Below are 19,435 nucleotides of genomic sequence, written 5' to 3' on the forward strand. Positions count from 1 at the left end.
CGATAAATTTAAGATTGTTGTGTTTATGAAATATTGGAGAAAGTTTTTCTTTCTACAGAAAGTTATAATGCCTTTTGTACTTTACCATTTTTTCTTAACTGTCTTAATCCTCCTAGAGCATATAATGCTATACGAAAATAATGGAGATACACATTGTGGAAACTGTTGAACATGCTATTTACTACAGTTTTACTGAAGACATCCTTCCACACTTCGGTTCATAGCATAAAATTAAATACTCTGACGTTGTCGTCATTGAACTCTATCCGTTCAGTTATGTTAGTTTTTGGTTCGCACTTTCTGTCAGTGTGTTAGCTTAACTGACAGATGCTGAGCTCTATGTTTACTGTAACCAGGCCCGCATTATCCATTAGGCAGTGCAGGAAACTGCCTAGGGGCCCCTCGTCAGCTGGGGGCCCCGCGCACCGTGATGTGATGGTCTACATAACTCCCCCCTCCAGTGTAAAGGGTATCTGAGTTTGAACCGGACATGACGTCCGGTATGTGTTGTCAATGTTTTCTGGAAACCAGGTATTTTATTGTTGAATTCGATGGTACCAGCTTTTCGTGGGGGAAGCTCACTCTGAGTCACTGGCTTCATTACCGCGCCCGTTTGTTGTCTCATCTTCTCGGCATCACATTGGACATGAGTAATGTCAGGTACTGTATCTTTGTCTTTGACGGTCGCGGTGCCGGCCGTCTTCGCTGCATCTTATACAGCGTAGAAGGCAGATTTAAGTCTTTCAATGGACACGGTGGGAGGCACACCTCTGATGTCTTAAGTGTCGCTGCTTCTGTCAAGCACTTTATACGGCCCTTCGTACGGCGGCTGCAGTGGCTTGCGCGCCGTGACATTTCGTACGAATACATGGTTGCAGCTGGAGAGGCCTTTGAATATGAACAGATGTCGTTCACTTTGCTTTCTAGCTGTCACTGGCGGAAGTTGTCGGGTGTGCGATCGTAATTTGGTGACAAACTCTGACGCTTCAACCGCATCGTCCGTCACATTGTGCATGAACTTCCCTGGTAGGCGCAGTGTTTGTCCGTACACTAATTCAGCTGCTGTAGCCTTCACGTCGCTCTCAAATGATACACAGAGACCAAGGAGCACTATGGGTAACGCCTCCATCCAGTTTTATGTAGCGTGACACCAAAGGGCTGACTTCAGTTGGCGATGCAGGCTTTCTATTATTCCATTCGCTGCCGGATGATAAGCGGTAGTACGAATAGGCCTGGTGCCCAACAAACTGGTCAGTGCTTTGAACAGGTAACCCTCAAACTGGTGTCCCTGATCTGTTGCAGTGCGTACCTGGCGGTCCATCGACGGAGAAACGTCTCGGCTGTAATGCGTTTCATAGGGAAAGCGTCAGGCCGTCTTGAAAATCCAAACACGACCGTGAAGCAGTAGCTGTAGCCTTCTCATAGTGGAAGGGAGCACACAGTTGATGAACATGTTCAAAGCGTTGACTTGAGGCAGAAATGTGCCTAATGGTGCCTTGATGTATCGAGTGATCTTATTTTTCTGACACTCCATGCAGTTTCTGACAAATGTCTTACAGTCTGCATCCGTTCCTGGCCAGAAAAACGCAGCACTTTTGCTATGTCCCGAACCCCGGGAGGAGTCAGGTTGTGCATTGACGCAATTGCTAGTGATCGAAACTAGTGGGGTATGAACGGTCGCTCTTTTGTGCCAGACACGTCACACTACAATACGACATTTGTTTATTTGTTTCTGGTACAGTCATGTGTTGTAACTTAAATCCCACTGGGTTATCCAAAAGCGAGCGTAGCTCATAGTCGTGCTGCTGGGATTGCGCTAGGGCCTCGTAAGAAGTTGCAGTGAATATAGCTTCAACACGTAAAAGAGCGTCTGTTGGCGCATTTGACTTTCCTTGCACATAGAGTATGTGAGTGGTTAACTGGCTAATAAAGTCCAAATGTCGAAGTTATCTCAGTGGTGCTTTCCCTGGTTACATATTGAAAGCATATCTCAGTGGTTTGTGGTCCGTGTATATGGTAAAGTGTCGGCCTTCTAACGATGCCGGAACTTCCTAATCGCGGCATACGCGGCGTACAGTTCTCGAGCGCAAGTTGCCCAGCGTTACTGTGACGGTGACAACTTGCGACTGAATAACCCTCGTGACTGCCAACTACACTCCACTTGTTGCTGAAGTACGGCGCCAATGGAGGGAGCTGATGTTTCTACCACGAATGCAAGTTCAGCGTGTGATACTGGATGAGCTAACTGTGTAGCCTCTGCTATTGCTTTTTTCACAGATAGAAAAAAAAATGGTTCAAATGGCGCTGAGCACTATGGGACTTAACATCTCAGGTCATCAGTCCCCTAGAACTTAGAACTACTTAAACCTAACTAACCTAAGGACATCACACACATCCATGCCCGAGGCAGGATTCGAACCTGCGACCGTAGCGGTCGTGCGGTTCCAAACTGAAGCGCCTAGAACCGCTCGGCCACACTGGCCGGCTACAGATTGAAAAGATTGAAAAGCAGTATGCGTTTCATCTGTCCATTGCACTTTATTATTTGGCTTCGGAGCACCCTTCAGAAGGTCAAACATTGGAGCTGTTATTAGTGTAATATTGGGTTAAATCGATGATAGAAATTAGTGATGCCGAGAAAACGACGTACCTAATTGTAGCAGGACGGGAATATTTGACTATGGCTTCCACCTTTTCCTTAGGAGGTCGGATCCCATGGGCATCGATTGTATATCCCAGAAACTGAATGTCTGTTGCCCCGAAGATACACTTTGTAAGGTTAATAACAAGGCCTTGCATACGTAAACGATCAAAAATCCTGTTTAAATGTTCTAGACATTCCGCTTCTGACGCGGACGTCACTGAAATGTCGTCTCTGTACACATAACATAAATCCAGATCTTTTGTGATTTCATTCATAAAGCGTTGAAATGTCAGCACCGCATTACACAATCCGAAAGACATTCTCACAAACTCAAAAGACCGAAGGGCATTGTTGCAGCCGTCTTGTGTATGTCTTCCGGTGAAACAGGAATTTGATAGGACGCTCGCACTAAGTCAGTAGTGTAGAATAGTATGTTGAAAGCGAAATATACGTAGTTGTATCGTAAACAAAAGTTTCGAAACAATTTCAATTTTCATTTTTTTCTGTAATTGCGATTTGCGAGTTTTGCGCCCGTGAATTAAATTTAAAAATTTTACTGTGGTTCTGCGTTTCAAAACTTAAGAATTTAGATAAGAATGCTACATTTTTATAAATACTGAAAGTGCTTCGAGAACATCAGCGAGACGGCGAGTGTAATACACCGAAGTTACATTTATGAGACCACATAAGTTTGATTACGAGATTTTATTTTACATACTTATTCCGTCTCATATCATAGAAGTGGAATCTGAAGAGCCTAAGTTGTTCTTGTATAGATATTGTAGAAATTGTTACTATTTCATCCCCTGCCGCTGTTCATTTTGTCTCCGGTCTCCTAAAAGCAAGGCAGAAAAATAATAAATACTGTAATGATAAAAATTTTGAGGATAGGTAAGTATTTAGGTTCAATTAATTTATGAACCATGGGCCTTGTCGTTGGTGGAGAGGCTTGCGTGCGTCAGCGATACAGATAGCCGTACCGTAGGTGCAACCACAAAGGAGGGGGTATCTGTTGAGAGGCCAGACAAACGTGTGGTTCCTGAAGAGGGGCAGCAGCCTTTTCATGATTGACTGATCTGGCCTTGTAACTCTAACCAAAACGACCTTGCTGTGCTGGTACTGCGGACGGCTGAAAGCAAAGGGAAACTACAGCTGTAATTTTTCCCGAGGGCATGCAGCTTTACTGTATGGTTAAATGATGATGATGGCGTCCTCTTGAGTAAAATATTCCGGAGGTAAAATAGTCCCCCATTCGGATCTCCGGGAGGGGACTACGCAGGAGGACGTTGTTATCAGGAGAAAGTAAACTGGCATTCTACGAATCGGAGCGTGGAATGTCAGATCCCTTAACCGCGCAGGTATGTTAGAAAATTTAAAAAGGGAAATGGATAGGTTAATGTTAGACATAGTAGGAATTAGTGAAGTTCGGTGGCAGGAGGAACAAGACTTCTAGTCAGGTGAATACAGGGTTATAAATACACAATCAAATAGAGGTAATGCAGGAGTACGTTTAATAATGAAGAGGAAAATAGGAATGCAAGTAAGCTACTACAAACAGCATAGTGAGTGCATTATTGTGGCCAAGATAGATACGAAGCCCACGCCTACCACAGTGGTACAAGTTTATTTGCCAGCTCGCTCCACAGATGACGAAAAGATTGATGAAATGTATGAATAGATAGTGAAGGGGGACGAAAATTTAATAGTGACTGGAACTCGATAGTACGAAAAGGAAGAGAAGGAAACGTAGTAGGTGAATATGGAATGGGAGTAAGGAATCAAAGAGGAAACCGCCTGGTAGAATTTTGCACAGAACACAACTTAATCATAGCTAACACTTGGTTCAAGAATCATGCAAGAAGGCTGTGTACATGGAAGAAGCCTGGAGATACTAGAAGGTCTCAAATTGTATAATGGTAAGACAGAGATTCAGGAACCTGGTTTTAAATTGTAAGACATTTCCAGGGGCAGATGTGGACTCTGACCACAATCTATTGGTTATGAACTGTAGATTAAAATTGAAGAAACTACAAAAAGGTGGGAATTTACAGAAGACGTTGTGCACAGAAAAAAACAGAAGTTAAAGAATGAAACTTATTTCCCCATATTAGACATGCTGTGTACAGAATTGCTGCGGCAACTACGAGCTTACAGGGAAATTAATTGTCTGCTTGTATTTCTAACAGATTTCTCGACGAAGTCCAACGATGAAATTAGAGAGGCTTGTACGAAGTTTAGGGAACATTATTCCGAGAACACTGAGCCTGAGTTTATAGACGACATGGTGCAGTTCATGTACTTAAGTTACAATTAGAGGATGTCGAAAAAGATAAATTTGTACCTGCCGAGTAATCGTATAAACAGATTTTTGGTAATAAGGTACAATCAACTTGTAAATTGTAAACATATAGAAGTCTGACGCGTACAAACGCCATAGGTGAATGTAACTTTTAGACATTAAAACTAATCAAAAACTGTCTTCGTTTACCAGTGTGTCGGAACCGTTTGAATTCACTGGCGACAATGGCTTCTGAAAGTGATATATTGGAAAAAGATGTTTTAAACGATTTTGTATCCAAAAAAACCTTTATATTATTAATATTTAAATATGTTGTGCTTTACAAAATATTTAATAAAAATTCGCATATTTTGATTGCATTTGTTTCAACTTGTTAATAGAGTGATGGCAGACCTCCGTGACGTAGTAGAAAACACGCGTTGTGGTAGAAAAAATGTATTTTAAGAAGTTACACAAGGAGATGTATATTGCCTAGGGACCCTGACATGGTTAATTCAACCTTGACTGTAGCCCATATTTTTAATATTGCTACTATAACTGAAGTCACATAGTCCTATAAAAAATTGCTCAACTGCACATTTACTTTTAGTAATTATTACATTTGGAAAGTTTACTGTTTGTACAAACCTAAAACTATTGACTAGTTTTATCATCTCATTTGTATGATTCGAATCTTTCGATAAGTCTGTATTTAAATTTTCACAAGTAACTACTTTATACACTGTTAATGACAACATTACTCCTCGCAATACTTAAATTTTAATAACTCTAGGATTGCTCAAAAATCATATAACCTACATTCACCCACTTAATTAAGTAAACTGGTAAATTAATTTTGCAATTTCTGTAATAAACTAAACACGTTGATGCATTCTTGTGACACTAACAATGATAAGCATCGTGTGCAGTCGTTTTCTCATACTCTTCAGCTTGTAGTGATTAAATTATTTGCTGTCCGATGAGCTGGAGACTGAATCTTATTTATTCATGCATTATTTCTTTATCAGCGGCAAGCATTAAGCACTGTCTCAAAGCTGCTCTCAAAGCCCAAAATTGCGAGTTAAAAGTATGCATGGACGACTAAGATTGATGGTGCTGAAATACACCAAGGCATGTAGCAGCAGCGAAAATTTCTCGAATGTGAAATATATGTAAGAGTATCATTTTAAGCGATCAAAATTACTGTCGGAAATCCTTGACAAGACCGCATAATCTCACTCCGCGCAATAGAGAAAGAGTTAAAGTTTACATGGAAATTTATTTATATCCCGCTTTGTGGTTTTATTAATCACTGTTCATCTGAAACTGACTTACTTTTATTATTAATGACAAATTCCATTTACGTATTGCTAAGTGAGTGTAGTATTCTACATGTGTCATTATTTTCTTTGCACAGTATTCTTAATCCTCGTCTTTATTGAATAAATTTTGAGTTTAGATGTATTACCCAATAAAACACTTTTATAAAATTGCTGGCAGTTAAAGTATGAGTTCTAAATTAGCATCCTTGCGTAGGAGCAACACAACGAGAAACTATGGGAACTATATGAAACTTGGCTTCGTGATTTGCTTACCATTGTGCTTAGTTGATTTTAGCTTTCTGTCGAGCATGAAAACAGGTGTAAAGTGTTCACTTCAGAATTTTTTAATCTGATTGAAGTATCATACCAAGAGCAGTTCGTTAAGAATTAAATTGCTTGGCATAAACAATACATAGCCATTTCTGGGCCATACCTGGTTCATATGTTGTTAACCCTCTTGATCAATATGGTTGGGTCTGCAGCACCCACCCCATTTTTAATGTCTGCAGACGATCATTTGTGTAGGTCGGCAACATAAATATTTCCCAATCTGGGTTTATTTCACGCATCTGGTGAGGACAGCCAGCGTGGTTGGCTGTTAGCTCTAGTGGACGTTATTAAAGCTACCGCAATCGAGGCTGATGGTTTCTTATATACTGATATGATGTTTATTAAAATGGTTTTCCTCAGCGTGTGACAACACTTGACGTGCGTCGTTCTCCAGGCTGATATTATTTTGGCAGAGCCCTCGTAGAGGCCTTGCGGAGCCACAGGGCTCCGCAGAGCACACTTCGAGTATTGTTGCCTTAGACAATGTATTTTTTAATTTATCATTTGGCGGTCATCAACTGTTCTGACTGATTTGACGCGGCCTACACAACGTCCTCTGCTGTGCTAAACACTTCATCTCAGAGTAGCAATTAAACATGACCTCGATTTTTTGTTGGGTATATGAATATTAAGAGCTCAGATGGAAACGCAGTTCTAAGCAAAGTAGGGAAAGCAGGAAGATCGAAGGAGTATATAGAGGGTCTATACAAGGGCGAAGTACTTGAGGACAATATTATGGAAATGAAAGAGGATGTAGAAGAAGATGCAATGGGAGATACGATACTGCGTGAAGAGTTTGACAGAGCACTGAGAGACCTGAGTCAAAGCAAGGCCCCGGGAGTAGACAACATTCCATTAGACTACTAACGGCATTGGGAGAGCCAGTCCTGACAGAACTCTACCATCTGGTGAGCAAGATGTATGAGACAGGCGAAATACCCTCCGACTTCAAGAAGAATATAATAATTCCAATCCCAAAGAAAGCAGGTGTTGACAGATGTGAAAATTACTGAACTATCAGTTTAATAAGTCACGGCTGCAAAATACTAACGCGAATTCTTTACAGACGAATGGAAAAACTAGTAGAAGCCGACATAGGGGAAGATGAGATTGGATTCCGTAGAAATGTTGGAACACGTGAGGCAATACTGACCCTACGACCTATCTTAGAAGCTAGATTAAGGAAAGGCAAACCTAAGTTTCTAGCATTTGTAGACTTAGAGAAAGCTTTTGACAATGTTGACTGGAATACTCTCTTTCAAATTCTGAAAGTGGCAGGGGTAAAATGTAGGGAGCGAAATGCTATTTACAATTTGTATAGAAACCAACTGGCAGTTATAAGAGTCAAGGGGCATGAAAGGGAGGCAGTGGTTGGGAAGGGGGTGAGACAGGGTTGTAGCCTCTCCCCGATGTTACTCAATCTGTATATTGAGCAAGCAGTTAAGGAAACAAAAGAAAAATTCAGAGTAGGAATTAAAATCCACAGAGAAGAAATAAAAACTTTGAGGTTCGCCGATGACATTGTAATTCTGTCAGGGACAGCAAAGGACTTGGAAGAGCAGTTGAACGGAATGGATAGTGTCTTGAAAGGAGGATATAAGATGAACATCAACAAAAGCAAAACGAGGATAATGGAGTGTAGTCGAATTAAGTCGGGTGATGCTGAAGGTATTAGATTAGGAAATGGGACACTTAAAGTAATAAAGGAGTTTTGCTATTTGGGGAGCAAAATAACTGATGATGGTTGAAGTAGAGAGGATATAAAATGCAGACTGACAATGGCAAGGAAAGCGTTTGTGAAGAAGAGAAATTTGTTAACATCGAGTATAGATTTAAGTGTCAGGAAGTCGTTTCTGAAAGTATTTGTATGGAGTGTAGCCATGTATGGAAGTGAAATATGGACGAGAAATAGTTTGTACAAAAAGAGAATAGAAGCTTTCGAAATGTGGTGCTACAGAAGAATGCTGAAGATTAGATGGGTAGATCACATAACTAATGAGGTGTTGAATAGGATTGGGGAGAAGAGAAGTTTGTGGCACAACTTGACTAGAAGAAGGGATCGGTTGGTAGGACATATTCTGAGGCATCAAGGGATCACCAATTTAGTATTGGAGGGTAGCGTGGAGGGTAAAAATCGTAGAGGGAGACCAAGAGATGAATACACCAAGCAGATTCAGAAGGATGTAGGTTGCAGTAGGTAATGGGAGATGAAGAAGCTTGCACAGGATAGAGTAGCATGGGGAGCTGCATCAAATCAGTCTCAGGACTGAAGACCACAACAACAACAACAACAACAACACATCACAATCTTTGCTGTGCTCTACAGTTTTTACCTCTCTTTAGTTCCTTGGCAGTTATCCTGTCAGGTCGTATCACATATCCTATCGTTCTGACCCTTATCAGTCTCACCTAAATTTCTACATTATTCTGTAGCACTGCATCTCAAACGCTAGGATTCCTTCCCTTTTTGGTTTTCCCATAGCTCTTATTAACTTGTAAACAGTGCTGTACTGCAACCATACATTCTCAGAAGTTTATTCCTGAGCACTATCTTTGATACCAACCAATTTCTCTCAGGTAGGTAAACCAGCTTTTCCTGCATGAGTCTGCTTCTTATGTCCTCTTTGCTTCATCCATCATGCGTAAATTTACTTCCAGGGTGGCAATTTCCTTCACTTGATCTTATTCATAGTTGTTGACTTTAATGTTAAATTTATCGTTAGTCTTATAGCTGCTACTTATCATTATTTCGTCTTTCTGTAGCGTCAGTGTATAAGGGGCAGTCAATTGCAAAACGATACACATGGGAAAAAAACAAGTAAACTGTTTATTATTTCAAAAGTACTCGCCGTAACTGTTGATACATTTATCCCACTGCGAGACAAGACTGTGAATGCCTTCTTGGAAAATTGTTTGCAGTTGCATGCAGAATCATGGTTGTACCCCGACGTGCACCTTTACGTCCGAAGCAAATCGACGGCAATGAATAGTCTTTCCTCAGGACTTCAAAAATATGGAAATCACATGAAGAGAGATGGGGACTGGACGAAGATGTAAGCTCTTCCCAGCGAAGCTTTGGCAGCGTAGTCAAAACAACCATGACAACACGTAAGCCTGCGCGCAGAAGTTTCGCTTGGACTCCGGTACATATCATAAGGTCCTGATCTCTCCCCATGCAATCTCCATATTTCTGGAGCCCTGGAGGAGGACAGTCGTGGCCGACGATTTGCTTCAGACGAAGAGGTGCAGATCTGTGTATAATCTGGCTCTTTGGGCAACTGCAAACATTTTTCTGTGAAGGCATTGACTGTCTTATCTCACAGTGGGATAAATGCATTAACAGTTGGGGTGACTACTTTTGAAATAATGAACAGTTTACTTACTTTTTTCAATGTGTCTGGTTTTCATTTGACTGGCCCTTACATATGCTATGCTAATGATAAAGTTGATTCCATTGAACAGACCATGTAATTCTTGCTCACTTTTACTTACGATTGTAGTGTCAGCAGCGAATCTTAACACTGACAGACTTTCAGCCAGAATTTTAATTCCATTCCTGAACCTTCCTTTTATTTCCATCATCATCAATGATCAGATAGTGGGGGCAGAGGACTGCATCCCTTTGTTGGCACACAGGCCGCGGAGACGCTGTGGCTGGTGCGGCACGAGCTTCGGCTTGCTCGCCGCCAGCAGGCGCTGCTGCAGCGCTTCCTGAGCGACGGCAGCGCCTTGCCGCGGCTGCTGCCCTCGACGCTGGTGCGCGTTCTGCTCAACGCCGCGTCGCGCTGCTACCCCGTGCGCGTCTCCATCATTCCAGCCGTCGACGAGCTGGTGCCCGCCTCCGAGAGCCTCGTCCTCTGGCAACCGCCACAGGGAAACGTCTGTGAGTATAGCCCATATCCTCAGCTCCCTCCCTCTGTTGTGATTTTCGGGTTCTCCAGCAGACAGCTCTCTCTATAATGTAACCAGCATCTCCAGTTTCAAGGAACATAATATTTCTAATCTTCATTGCCTCTGTTATACATCTATTATAGCAACATAATACCATTCCTAATGCGTCTTAAATCTTCTTTTTTTTCTTTCTTTTTGATATATCTACTTGGCAACAGGTATCAGCTGGAGGCTTCATACATTCATCTGTCTATGTCTACGTTTACATGTACATTTAAACTTTACAAATCACTGTGAAGTGCATGGCAAAAGCGGCTTCCCACTGCACCACTTATTAGAGTTTATTAACACTCAGTTTACATATGGAATGCAAGAAAAATGATCGCCTAAGCAAACCTGTACACACTGTAACTACTCTCATCTGATGTTCGCAGTCCTAATGGGACTGATATGCATTCCTAGATTCCTCACTCAAAAGTGGTTCTTAAGACTTCGTAACCAGGCTCTCACGAATTACTTCAGGTCTTCAAGTATCTGCTAATTCAGTTTTTCAGCATCTACATGACATTTTCCCATAGGTCAAATACACCAGTGACCATCTGACTGGCATTAATATACACTCCTGGAAATGGAAAAAAGAACACATTGACACCGGTGTGTCAGGCCCACCATACTTGCTCCGGACACTGCGAGAGGGCTGTACAAGCAATGATCACACGCACAGCACAGCGGACACACCAGGAACCGCGGTGTTGGCCGTCGAATGGCGCTAGCTGCGCAGCATTTGTGCACCGCCGCCGTCAGTGTCAGCCAGTTTGCCGTGGCATACGGAGCTCCATCGCAGTCTTTAACACTGGTAGCATGCCGCGACAGCGTGGACGTGAACCGTATGTGCAGTTGACGGACTTTGAGCGATGGCGTATAGTGGGCATGCGGGAGGCCGGGTGGACGTACCGCCGAATTGCTCAACACGTGGGGCGTGAGGTCTCCACAGTACATCGATGTTGTCGCCAGTGGTCGGCGGAAGGTGCACGTGCCCGTCGACCTGGGACCGGACCGCAGCGACGCACGGATGCACGCCAAGACCGTAGGATCCTACGCAGTGCCGTAGGGGACCGCACCGCCACTTCCCAGCAAATTAGGGACACTGTTGCTCCTGGGGTATCGGCGAGGACCATTCGCAACCGTCTCCGTGAAGCTGGGCTACGGTCCCGCACACCGTTAGGCAGTCTTCCGCTCACGCCCCAACATCGTGCAGCCCGCCTCCAGTGGTGTCGCGACAGGCGTGAATGGAGGGACGAATGGAGACGTGTCGTCTTCAGCGATGAGAGTCGCTTCTGCCTTGGTGCCAATGATGGTCGTATGCGTGTTTGGCGCCGTGCAGGTGAGCGCCACAATCAGGACTGCATACGACCGAGGCACACAGGGCCAACACCCGGCATCATGGTGTGGGGAGCGATCTCCTACACTGGCCGTACACCACTGGTGATCGTCGAGGGGACACTGAATAGTGCACGGTACATCCAAACCGTCATCGAACCCATCGTTCTACCATTCCTAGACCGGCAAGGGAACTTGCTGTTCCACCAGGACAATGCACGTCCGCATGTATCCCGTGCCACCCAACGTGCTCTAGAAGGTGTAACTCAACTACCCTGCCCAGCAAGATCTCCGGATCTGTCCCCCATTGAGCATGTTTGGGACTGGATGAAGCGTCGTCTCACGCGGTCTGCACGTCCAGCACGAACGTTGGTCCAACTGAGGCGCCAAGTGGAAATGGCATGGCAAGCCGTTCCACAGGACTACATCCAGCATCTCTACGATCGTCTCCATGGGAGAATAGCAGCCTGCATTGCTGCGAAAGGTGGATATACACTGTACTAGTGCCGACATTGTGCATGCTCTGTTGCCTGTGTCTATGTGCCTGTGGTTCTGTCAGTGTGATCATGTGATGTATCTGACCCCAGGAATGTGTCAATAAAGTTTCCCCTTCCTGGGACAATGAATTCACGGTGTTCTTATTTCAATTTCCAGGAGTGTAGATGATACGTGATGGCTGGGTGTTGTGTGCTGTCCTTAGGTTAGTCAGGTTTAAGTAGTTCTAAGTTCTAGGGGACTGCTGACCATAGATGTTAAGTCCCATAGTGCTATGAGACATTTTATAGATGACAAATATAATGCTTTCCTTAACACATTTCTCATGCTCTTTAAGAGTTGCTTTCCATTAGAACGTTCTAAACGGGGTATTAGCAGTAATAGTGAGCCAGGGTGGCTGACTAGTGGGATAAGGATATCATGTAGAACAAAGTGGGAATTATATCAAAATGTTAGAAGTAGTCACAGTCAAGCTACATTAGCCCATTACAGGCAGTATTGTAAGGTGCTTAAAAATGTTATTAGGAAGGCAAAGAGTATGTGATATGCAAATAGAATAGCTAATTCACAGGATAAAATTAAAACAATATGGTCGGCTGTGAAGGAAGTGTATGATTAGCAGCACACGGTCGACAATATAAAATCAGTTCATAGTAAAAGTATTTCTGTTACTAATAAAACAGATATATGTCCAGTATTTAACAATTATTTTCTGAGCAATGCTGGTGAATTAAATAAAACTTTAGTTTCTACAGGGAATCATAACTTTCTTGGCAAATGCCTTTCCGAGATTGATGTCTGAAATTACCCCTCTGTGATGCAGGCAAGTGGGAGATTGAGTCAATAATTTAATCACTGAAGACTAAGGACTCCCATGGATATGATGGAGCGCCTAGCAGAATATTAAAGTACTGTGCTGCACACGTTGGCCCTGTATTTAGCCATATTTGTAATTTTGCCTTTAGGAATGGGCAGTTTCCTTAACGATTAAAGTACTCGGTAGTAAAGCTGCTTTATAAAAAGGAGAAAGGGGTAATGTAGACAATTTTAGACCTATTTTTATGCCATCAGTGTTTGCTAAAGTTATTGAAAAGTCTGTATATGTAAGGATAATTGATCATTTTGTACCACACGATTTGCTATCAAATGTACAGTTCAGTTTAAGAAGTCGTTTAACAAATGAAAATGCTATAGTCTCTTTTCTCTGTGAGATACTGGATGGGTTAAACAAAAGGTTTCGAACGCTAGGCATATTTTTTTTATTTAACTAAGACATTTCTGTTGATCACAAAATATTGCTCCAGGAGTTGGACCATTACGGAACACGGGGAGTAGCTCACAATTAGTTCACCTATTACTTCAGCAACAACTGCAAAATGTCATTAGTCACAATGTTGAGAATGGCTGTGATGTGGGGTCTGAGTGGGGTACAGACAAGTGGGGGGTGCCCCAGGGATCAGTGTTGGGGCCACTCCTGTTCCTTATTTATATAAATGATGTGCCCTCTAATATTACAGGTAACTCTAAAATATTTCTGTTTGCTGATGACACTAGCTTGGATAGTAAAGGATGTTGTGTGCAACATTGGCTCAGTTTCAGATAGAGCAGTTCATGACCTAAGTTCATGGCCTGTAGAAAATAAACTAACACGAAATCACAGTAAGACTCAGTTTTTACAGTTTCTAACACGCAATTCAACAAAACCTGACGTTTTAATTTCACACAATGGGCATATGATCAGTGAAACCGAACAGTTCAGATAGTCAGTATACTCTTGTGGAAAGCCCACGTTCAGGATCTTGTTCAAAGATTTAATGCTGCCATTTTTACTGCTCGAGCAGTATCTGAAGTGAGTGATCATTCGACACGAAAAGTAGTCTACTTTGATTATGTTCATTCGCTTATCTCGTATGGTATTATATTCTGGGGTAACTCTTCCCATTCTAAAAGGATATTTTTGGCTCAGAAACGGGCGGTTCGGCAATAAGTGATGTAAGTTCACCAACCTCTTGTCGAACCTTTTTCACGATATTGGGTATTTTGACATTGGCCTCTAAATACATATATTCCTTACTGCCATTTCTTGTTAACAATATTAGCTTATTCCCAAGAATAAGTAGCTTTCACTCAGTTAATACTAGGCAGAAATCAAACTTGCATTTGGATCGGACTTCCTTAACTATTGTGCAGAAACGCGTGCAGTATACTGCTGCATCCATTTTCAATAAACTACCACTCGAATTCGAAAATCTCAGCAATAACAGCAATAATCCACGCGCTTTCAATTCGAAACTGAAGAGTTTCCTCATGGGTCACTCCTTCTACTCTGTCGCGGAGTTTCTTGAAAAATTAAGCTGATTCTTGTTGTATTGTTGATTACGTTTACATAAACTTATTGACTGACGTTTTTCGTGTTCATAAACATTTTATTTTTACCTGTTATTACTTTTATGTTGTAATTCCATGTACTGACACGTTCCATGACCTTTGAGATATACTCCTCAATTTGGTCCTACTGAACTTGACGTGTGAATAAAAAAAAAAAACCTGTTCTACCCTCCTGTGTAAGCATTCTATATCCTTTGTTAGTCCTATTTGGTACAGGTCCCACACAGTTCAGCATTATTCTAGGATGGGTTACAACATGTATTTTACAAGCAGTCCCCTCTGTAGATCGATTGCATTTTCCTAGTATCTGTAGTCTGCCACTTGCTTTTCCGCGCCACTGAGCCTTTGCATCTTTCCATTTCATGTCGCTACAAATTATTACACTCAGTTGCTTGAATTAGTTGATCAATTCCAGTTGTGGCACATCGATATTGTTGTCAGTGGGTACTACTTGTTTCGTTATGTAAACTGCAAAATTGTACACTTCTGAACTGTGAAGGAAGATGACTATGTTTCCAGCACTTTGGAATCTTATCCAGATCTTACTGAATATTGTTCAGCTTTTTCCAGACAGTACTCATCTATACAAACAGCTAAATTGAAGTCCCTTGTCATGCTTTTCTCTCTGTATATGAACGTAAATTAGAGGAATTACTGTAGGTATTTTGATGCGGTTTTATGAATACCTAGGCTCACTGGCGGTGAAAGTTTATGTATAAAAGCTGTTACTGCAATGCTAGACAGGCGGACCAGTCGTAGATACTCAGTGCAAATCTGTGCCAGGTTGCTAGTATCATCTGCGAAAAGTCTGAGGTTACTGTTAATGTTATCTGCAGGGTCTCTAATATTAAACACGAGCAGCTAGGATCAAATCACACATTCCTGGAGTACGCTTAAAGTTACTTCTAAATCTGTCAATGATGCTCAATATCAGATAATATGCTGTGACCCCCTTTAAGAAATACTGAATCCAGTCACAAATGTCGCTAGATAGCCCACACGATCGTACTTCCGATAGTAAACGTATGTGTCAAATGCTATCCTGTGTGTCTACATTAATCTGCACCTAACTTCGTACATTTTCAATGTCATCCAGCATCCCAAGTCTTCCTATTAGTCTCCCTCTGTTCCCTGCAATGTGTGCTTCAATCGTTCATTGTTGCAGTCAATTTCTTTTCTCTCCTTTTTATGCTTTACGCTAGTTTCCTCTCCTTTCTTAGAAGTATTCCTTCGTAGATCGTTCTGTTCACCTATTTTACTTCTACCATTTTCTTACACGTTCTAAAACAACCCATATATTTTGCCTCTTCATTTTTAATTTACCATAATTTGCTGCTATATTTATTTGTAAAGGTCCATCTAGATCAAACAAATTTTACAATTCACTATCATTGGTTTCGGCTACTCCCCTCTTCAGAACTGCTCCAAATATAAAAAAACGGCGATGAAACCAACTAAGTTCAATTAGCTGAAGCAAAATCTACAACAGCCCTGTGATAAATAAGAAAAATAAAAAGTATTTATATGATTAACAGTGATGCATACCATCCATACATACCATGAAATATTTTGATGTAGGTATCAACGTTAAAATCTGTGTTTTTAGGTACATAGTAAGTGCTGACGATGGCCTGGATGCGTTTGGTATTTATACAGATAACTGAGGGCAGCAGAGGGCACTATAGCTAAAGTACACCAGTATTGTAAATTTAATAGCTAAAATGCAGTTGCGTGGTCATTAATTAAAATTACTTCACATGGCAACATGACCGTCTGACAGTAAAACATGAACTGACATACAATATGTGGAATTAGATCCATACTTAAAATCCACATAAAAGATGTAAAGAGTAATAATGGGGAGCTCCTAGCCTAGCAAAGTAAACAACAAAACTGTGTAAAAGCCAGAACAAAATGTTTAAAAATAACATCGCATCTATTAATCGAAATCTTCCATCATGATAAAACAAACTGTAAGTGTAAGGTATTTAACAAAACAATGGCTATTAATTAAGAAACTTAATAGTCAATAACATCCGGAATGAGATTTCAATGGCACCGCATCGTGATTTCCCAACATGAAGTTCCAGTTTTCTTGTGGCGGAGCTACAATTTTTTTTAAAATTGAGAAATCGAAGACATTCTCAGCTGGGGTCACATGTCTCAAACAGCAGGTTCTAATGGCCCAATGTCACTACTATGACATTTACGGAAGGCAGCTGAAACAGGCGACGTCAAATTTATAACAATTTCACGGAAAATTTAAAGGGGCTTTTCCCGTTGTATATATAATCAGTTCATTTAACACATTTACATTTCTTGAGTATTGGATTATATTCTCCAATTGTTTCAGAAGATTCAGTTTTCATACGAGGGCAATCCCAAAAGTAGGGTCTCCTATTTTTTATAAGCACAGAACTCTGTTTGTGTGGCAGTTGCACACACTGTTATGAAGAGTGCTTTACGCGCTGTGTGTTAACATGCGCACGCCGCGCTGAGGCGCTCAGCCTTGGCTTGGCAGCCATTGAGAATGGAGCTCCCGTTGGATGTTACCGCCAAGTGCGAATTGCGCCCAGTTGTTCGATTTTTGAAGGCAAAGGGCACTGCGCCGATTGAAATCCATCGCCAATTGACGGAAGTGTGTGGTGAGTTGTGCATAGATGTCAAAAATGTTCATAAGTGGTGTAGAGAGTTGGCAGCTGGTCGGACCGAAATTCACGACAAACAAAGGAGCGGTAGACCGTCAATTTCTGAGGAGACGGTGTTGATGGTTGAGCAAAGCATGCGTGGAGATCGGCGGATCACCCTGGATGATCTCTGCACGTTGGTTCCTGAGGTTTCCCGAAGCACCACTCACAGAATTTTAACGGTAACATTGAACTACCGGAAGGTGTGCGCAAGATGGGTGTCACGCATGCTGCACATGCGGCAACGAGTTGATGCTTCCGCGCATTTCTTCAGCGCCTTGCAGCCGAACAGAACAAATTTCTGGACTCAATTGTCACGGGTGACGAAACCTGGGCATACCATTTTACACCTGGGACCATGCAATAATCACACTAATGGCGGCATCCTTCTTCGCAGCATGGTGGCGAGCTGGTATGACATGGGCGTACAAAAACTGCCACTGCGTCTACAAAAATGTATCGACAGAAATGTTGATTATGTCGAAAAATAGCTGAATGTTCAAACTGTAAACTGATGTAAACCATTGTAGAAATAAACAGGTCTATGTACTTATAAAAAAATAGGAGACTTTACTTTTGGGAATACCCGTATATATATATATATATATATATATATATATATACCACACAGCCTCCAATTATGCCACCAAACTTCCTATGTATCTATTTGTTTCTCCCACTTATATTATTCTCTCCACTGTAAATTGTAGTTTTTCTCCGATTCAACCAACTCTGCTTGATTACTACACACTTAATTGTTTTTATTGTTCCTCCTTCTACTGCTATGCCTCTTGCTTTTTCTAATACTTTGTCTATTAGTTTCTCAGCATAAATATGAAAAAGCGTTGATGACAAACAGCACCCTTGTCTAACAACTGCCGCGCGGGATTAGCCGAGCGGTCTAGAGCGCTGCAGTCATGGACTGTGCGGCTGGTCCCGGCGGAGGTTCGAGTCCTCCCTCGGGCATGGGTGTGTGCTTTTGTCCTTAGTATAATTTAGGTTAAGTAGTGTGTAAGCTTAGGGACTGATGATCTTAGCACTTAAGTCCGATAAGATTACACACACACACACACACACACACACACACACACACACACACACACACACGTCTAACAACTCTGCCGCCTGCCTCGGTGACCGAGCGGTTCTAGGCGCTTCAGTCCGGAACCACGCGACTGCTACGGTCGCAGGTTCGAATCCTGCTTCGGGCATGGATGTGTGTGATGTCCTTAGATTTTAAGTCGTTCTAAGTTTTAGGGGACTGATGACCTCAGATAGTCCCATAGTGCTCAGAGCCATTTCAACCATTTTTTAACAACTTTGCCGGCATCTGTCTCTGTTTTCTCACTCTTACTACCACTTCCTGTGTAGCGCAGAGTTCTTTATATGTCTTCTGTCCTTACAGCTCACAGCAGTATCTTTAAGATTTCAGGAAGATACATCAGTCCATTCCACCTTTTCCCATTCACAAAACAGATGTATAAATACTTATTAACTTTAAACAACCAGAAGCATTCTTCCCCCTGTTTCCCTCCAGTTTTCACTCTGATCTTTAATAAATTCCTATTTCTAAAGTAAATAGATAGAAACAAAAGATTCGCACTTGACACCATTAGAAAAAAGGAAACAATATAAAGTAACTGCAGCATAAGTGTATCTTATGCCGGTCCAGCACAAATGTTCATTATCGTCATTCCATTATGCAGCTGATGGATGTCCATATTCACAACTGCTAACGCATTCCATTAACAGTTGTAGTCGCCGCAGCGCCTGCTCCTTCGGACATGCATGAATGTCCGAAAAAACATTGCATCGTACTCCAGAACAAAACTTTTTTTTTTTCTTTTTGTCAACAGTCTTCTGACTGGTTTGATGCGGCCCGCCACGAATTCCTCTCCTTTATCTCAGAGTAGTACTTTGAACCTACGTCCTCAATTATTTGCAGGATGTATTCCAATCTCTGTCTTCCTCTACAGTTTTTGCCCTCTACAGCTCCCTCTACTACCATGGAACTCATTCC

General features: G+C 42.0%; 1 protein-coding gene across 2 annotated transcripts in view; it reads left to right on the forward strand.

Moving 5' to 3' along the window:
• The window catches only part of LOC126162145 (uncharacterized), a 128,356-nt gene that overhangs the window by 92,648 nt on the left and 16,273 nt on the right, over positions 1 to 19,435 (forward strand). For both annotated transcript variants that reach the window (XM_049918441.1, XM_049918442.1), the window contains exon 8: positions 10,211 to 10,457. In XM_049918441.1, coding sequence (XP_049774398.1) covers positions 10,211 to 10,457 — 247 coding nt within the window. The remainder of the gene's footprint in view (positions 1 to 10,210; positions 10,458 to 19,435) is intronic.

Source organism: Schistocerca cancellata, chromosome 2 (assembly GCF_023864275.1).
Source record: "Schistocerca cancellata isolate TAMUIC-IGC-003103 chromosome 2, iqSchCanc2.1, whole genome shotgun sequence".
NCBI classification, from domain to species: Eukaryota; Metazoa; Arthropoda; class Insecta; order Orthoptera; family Acrididae; genus Schistocerca; species Schistocerca cancellata.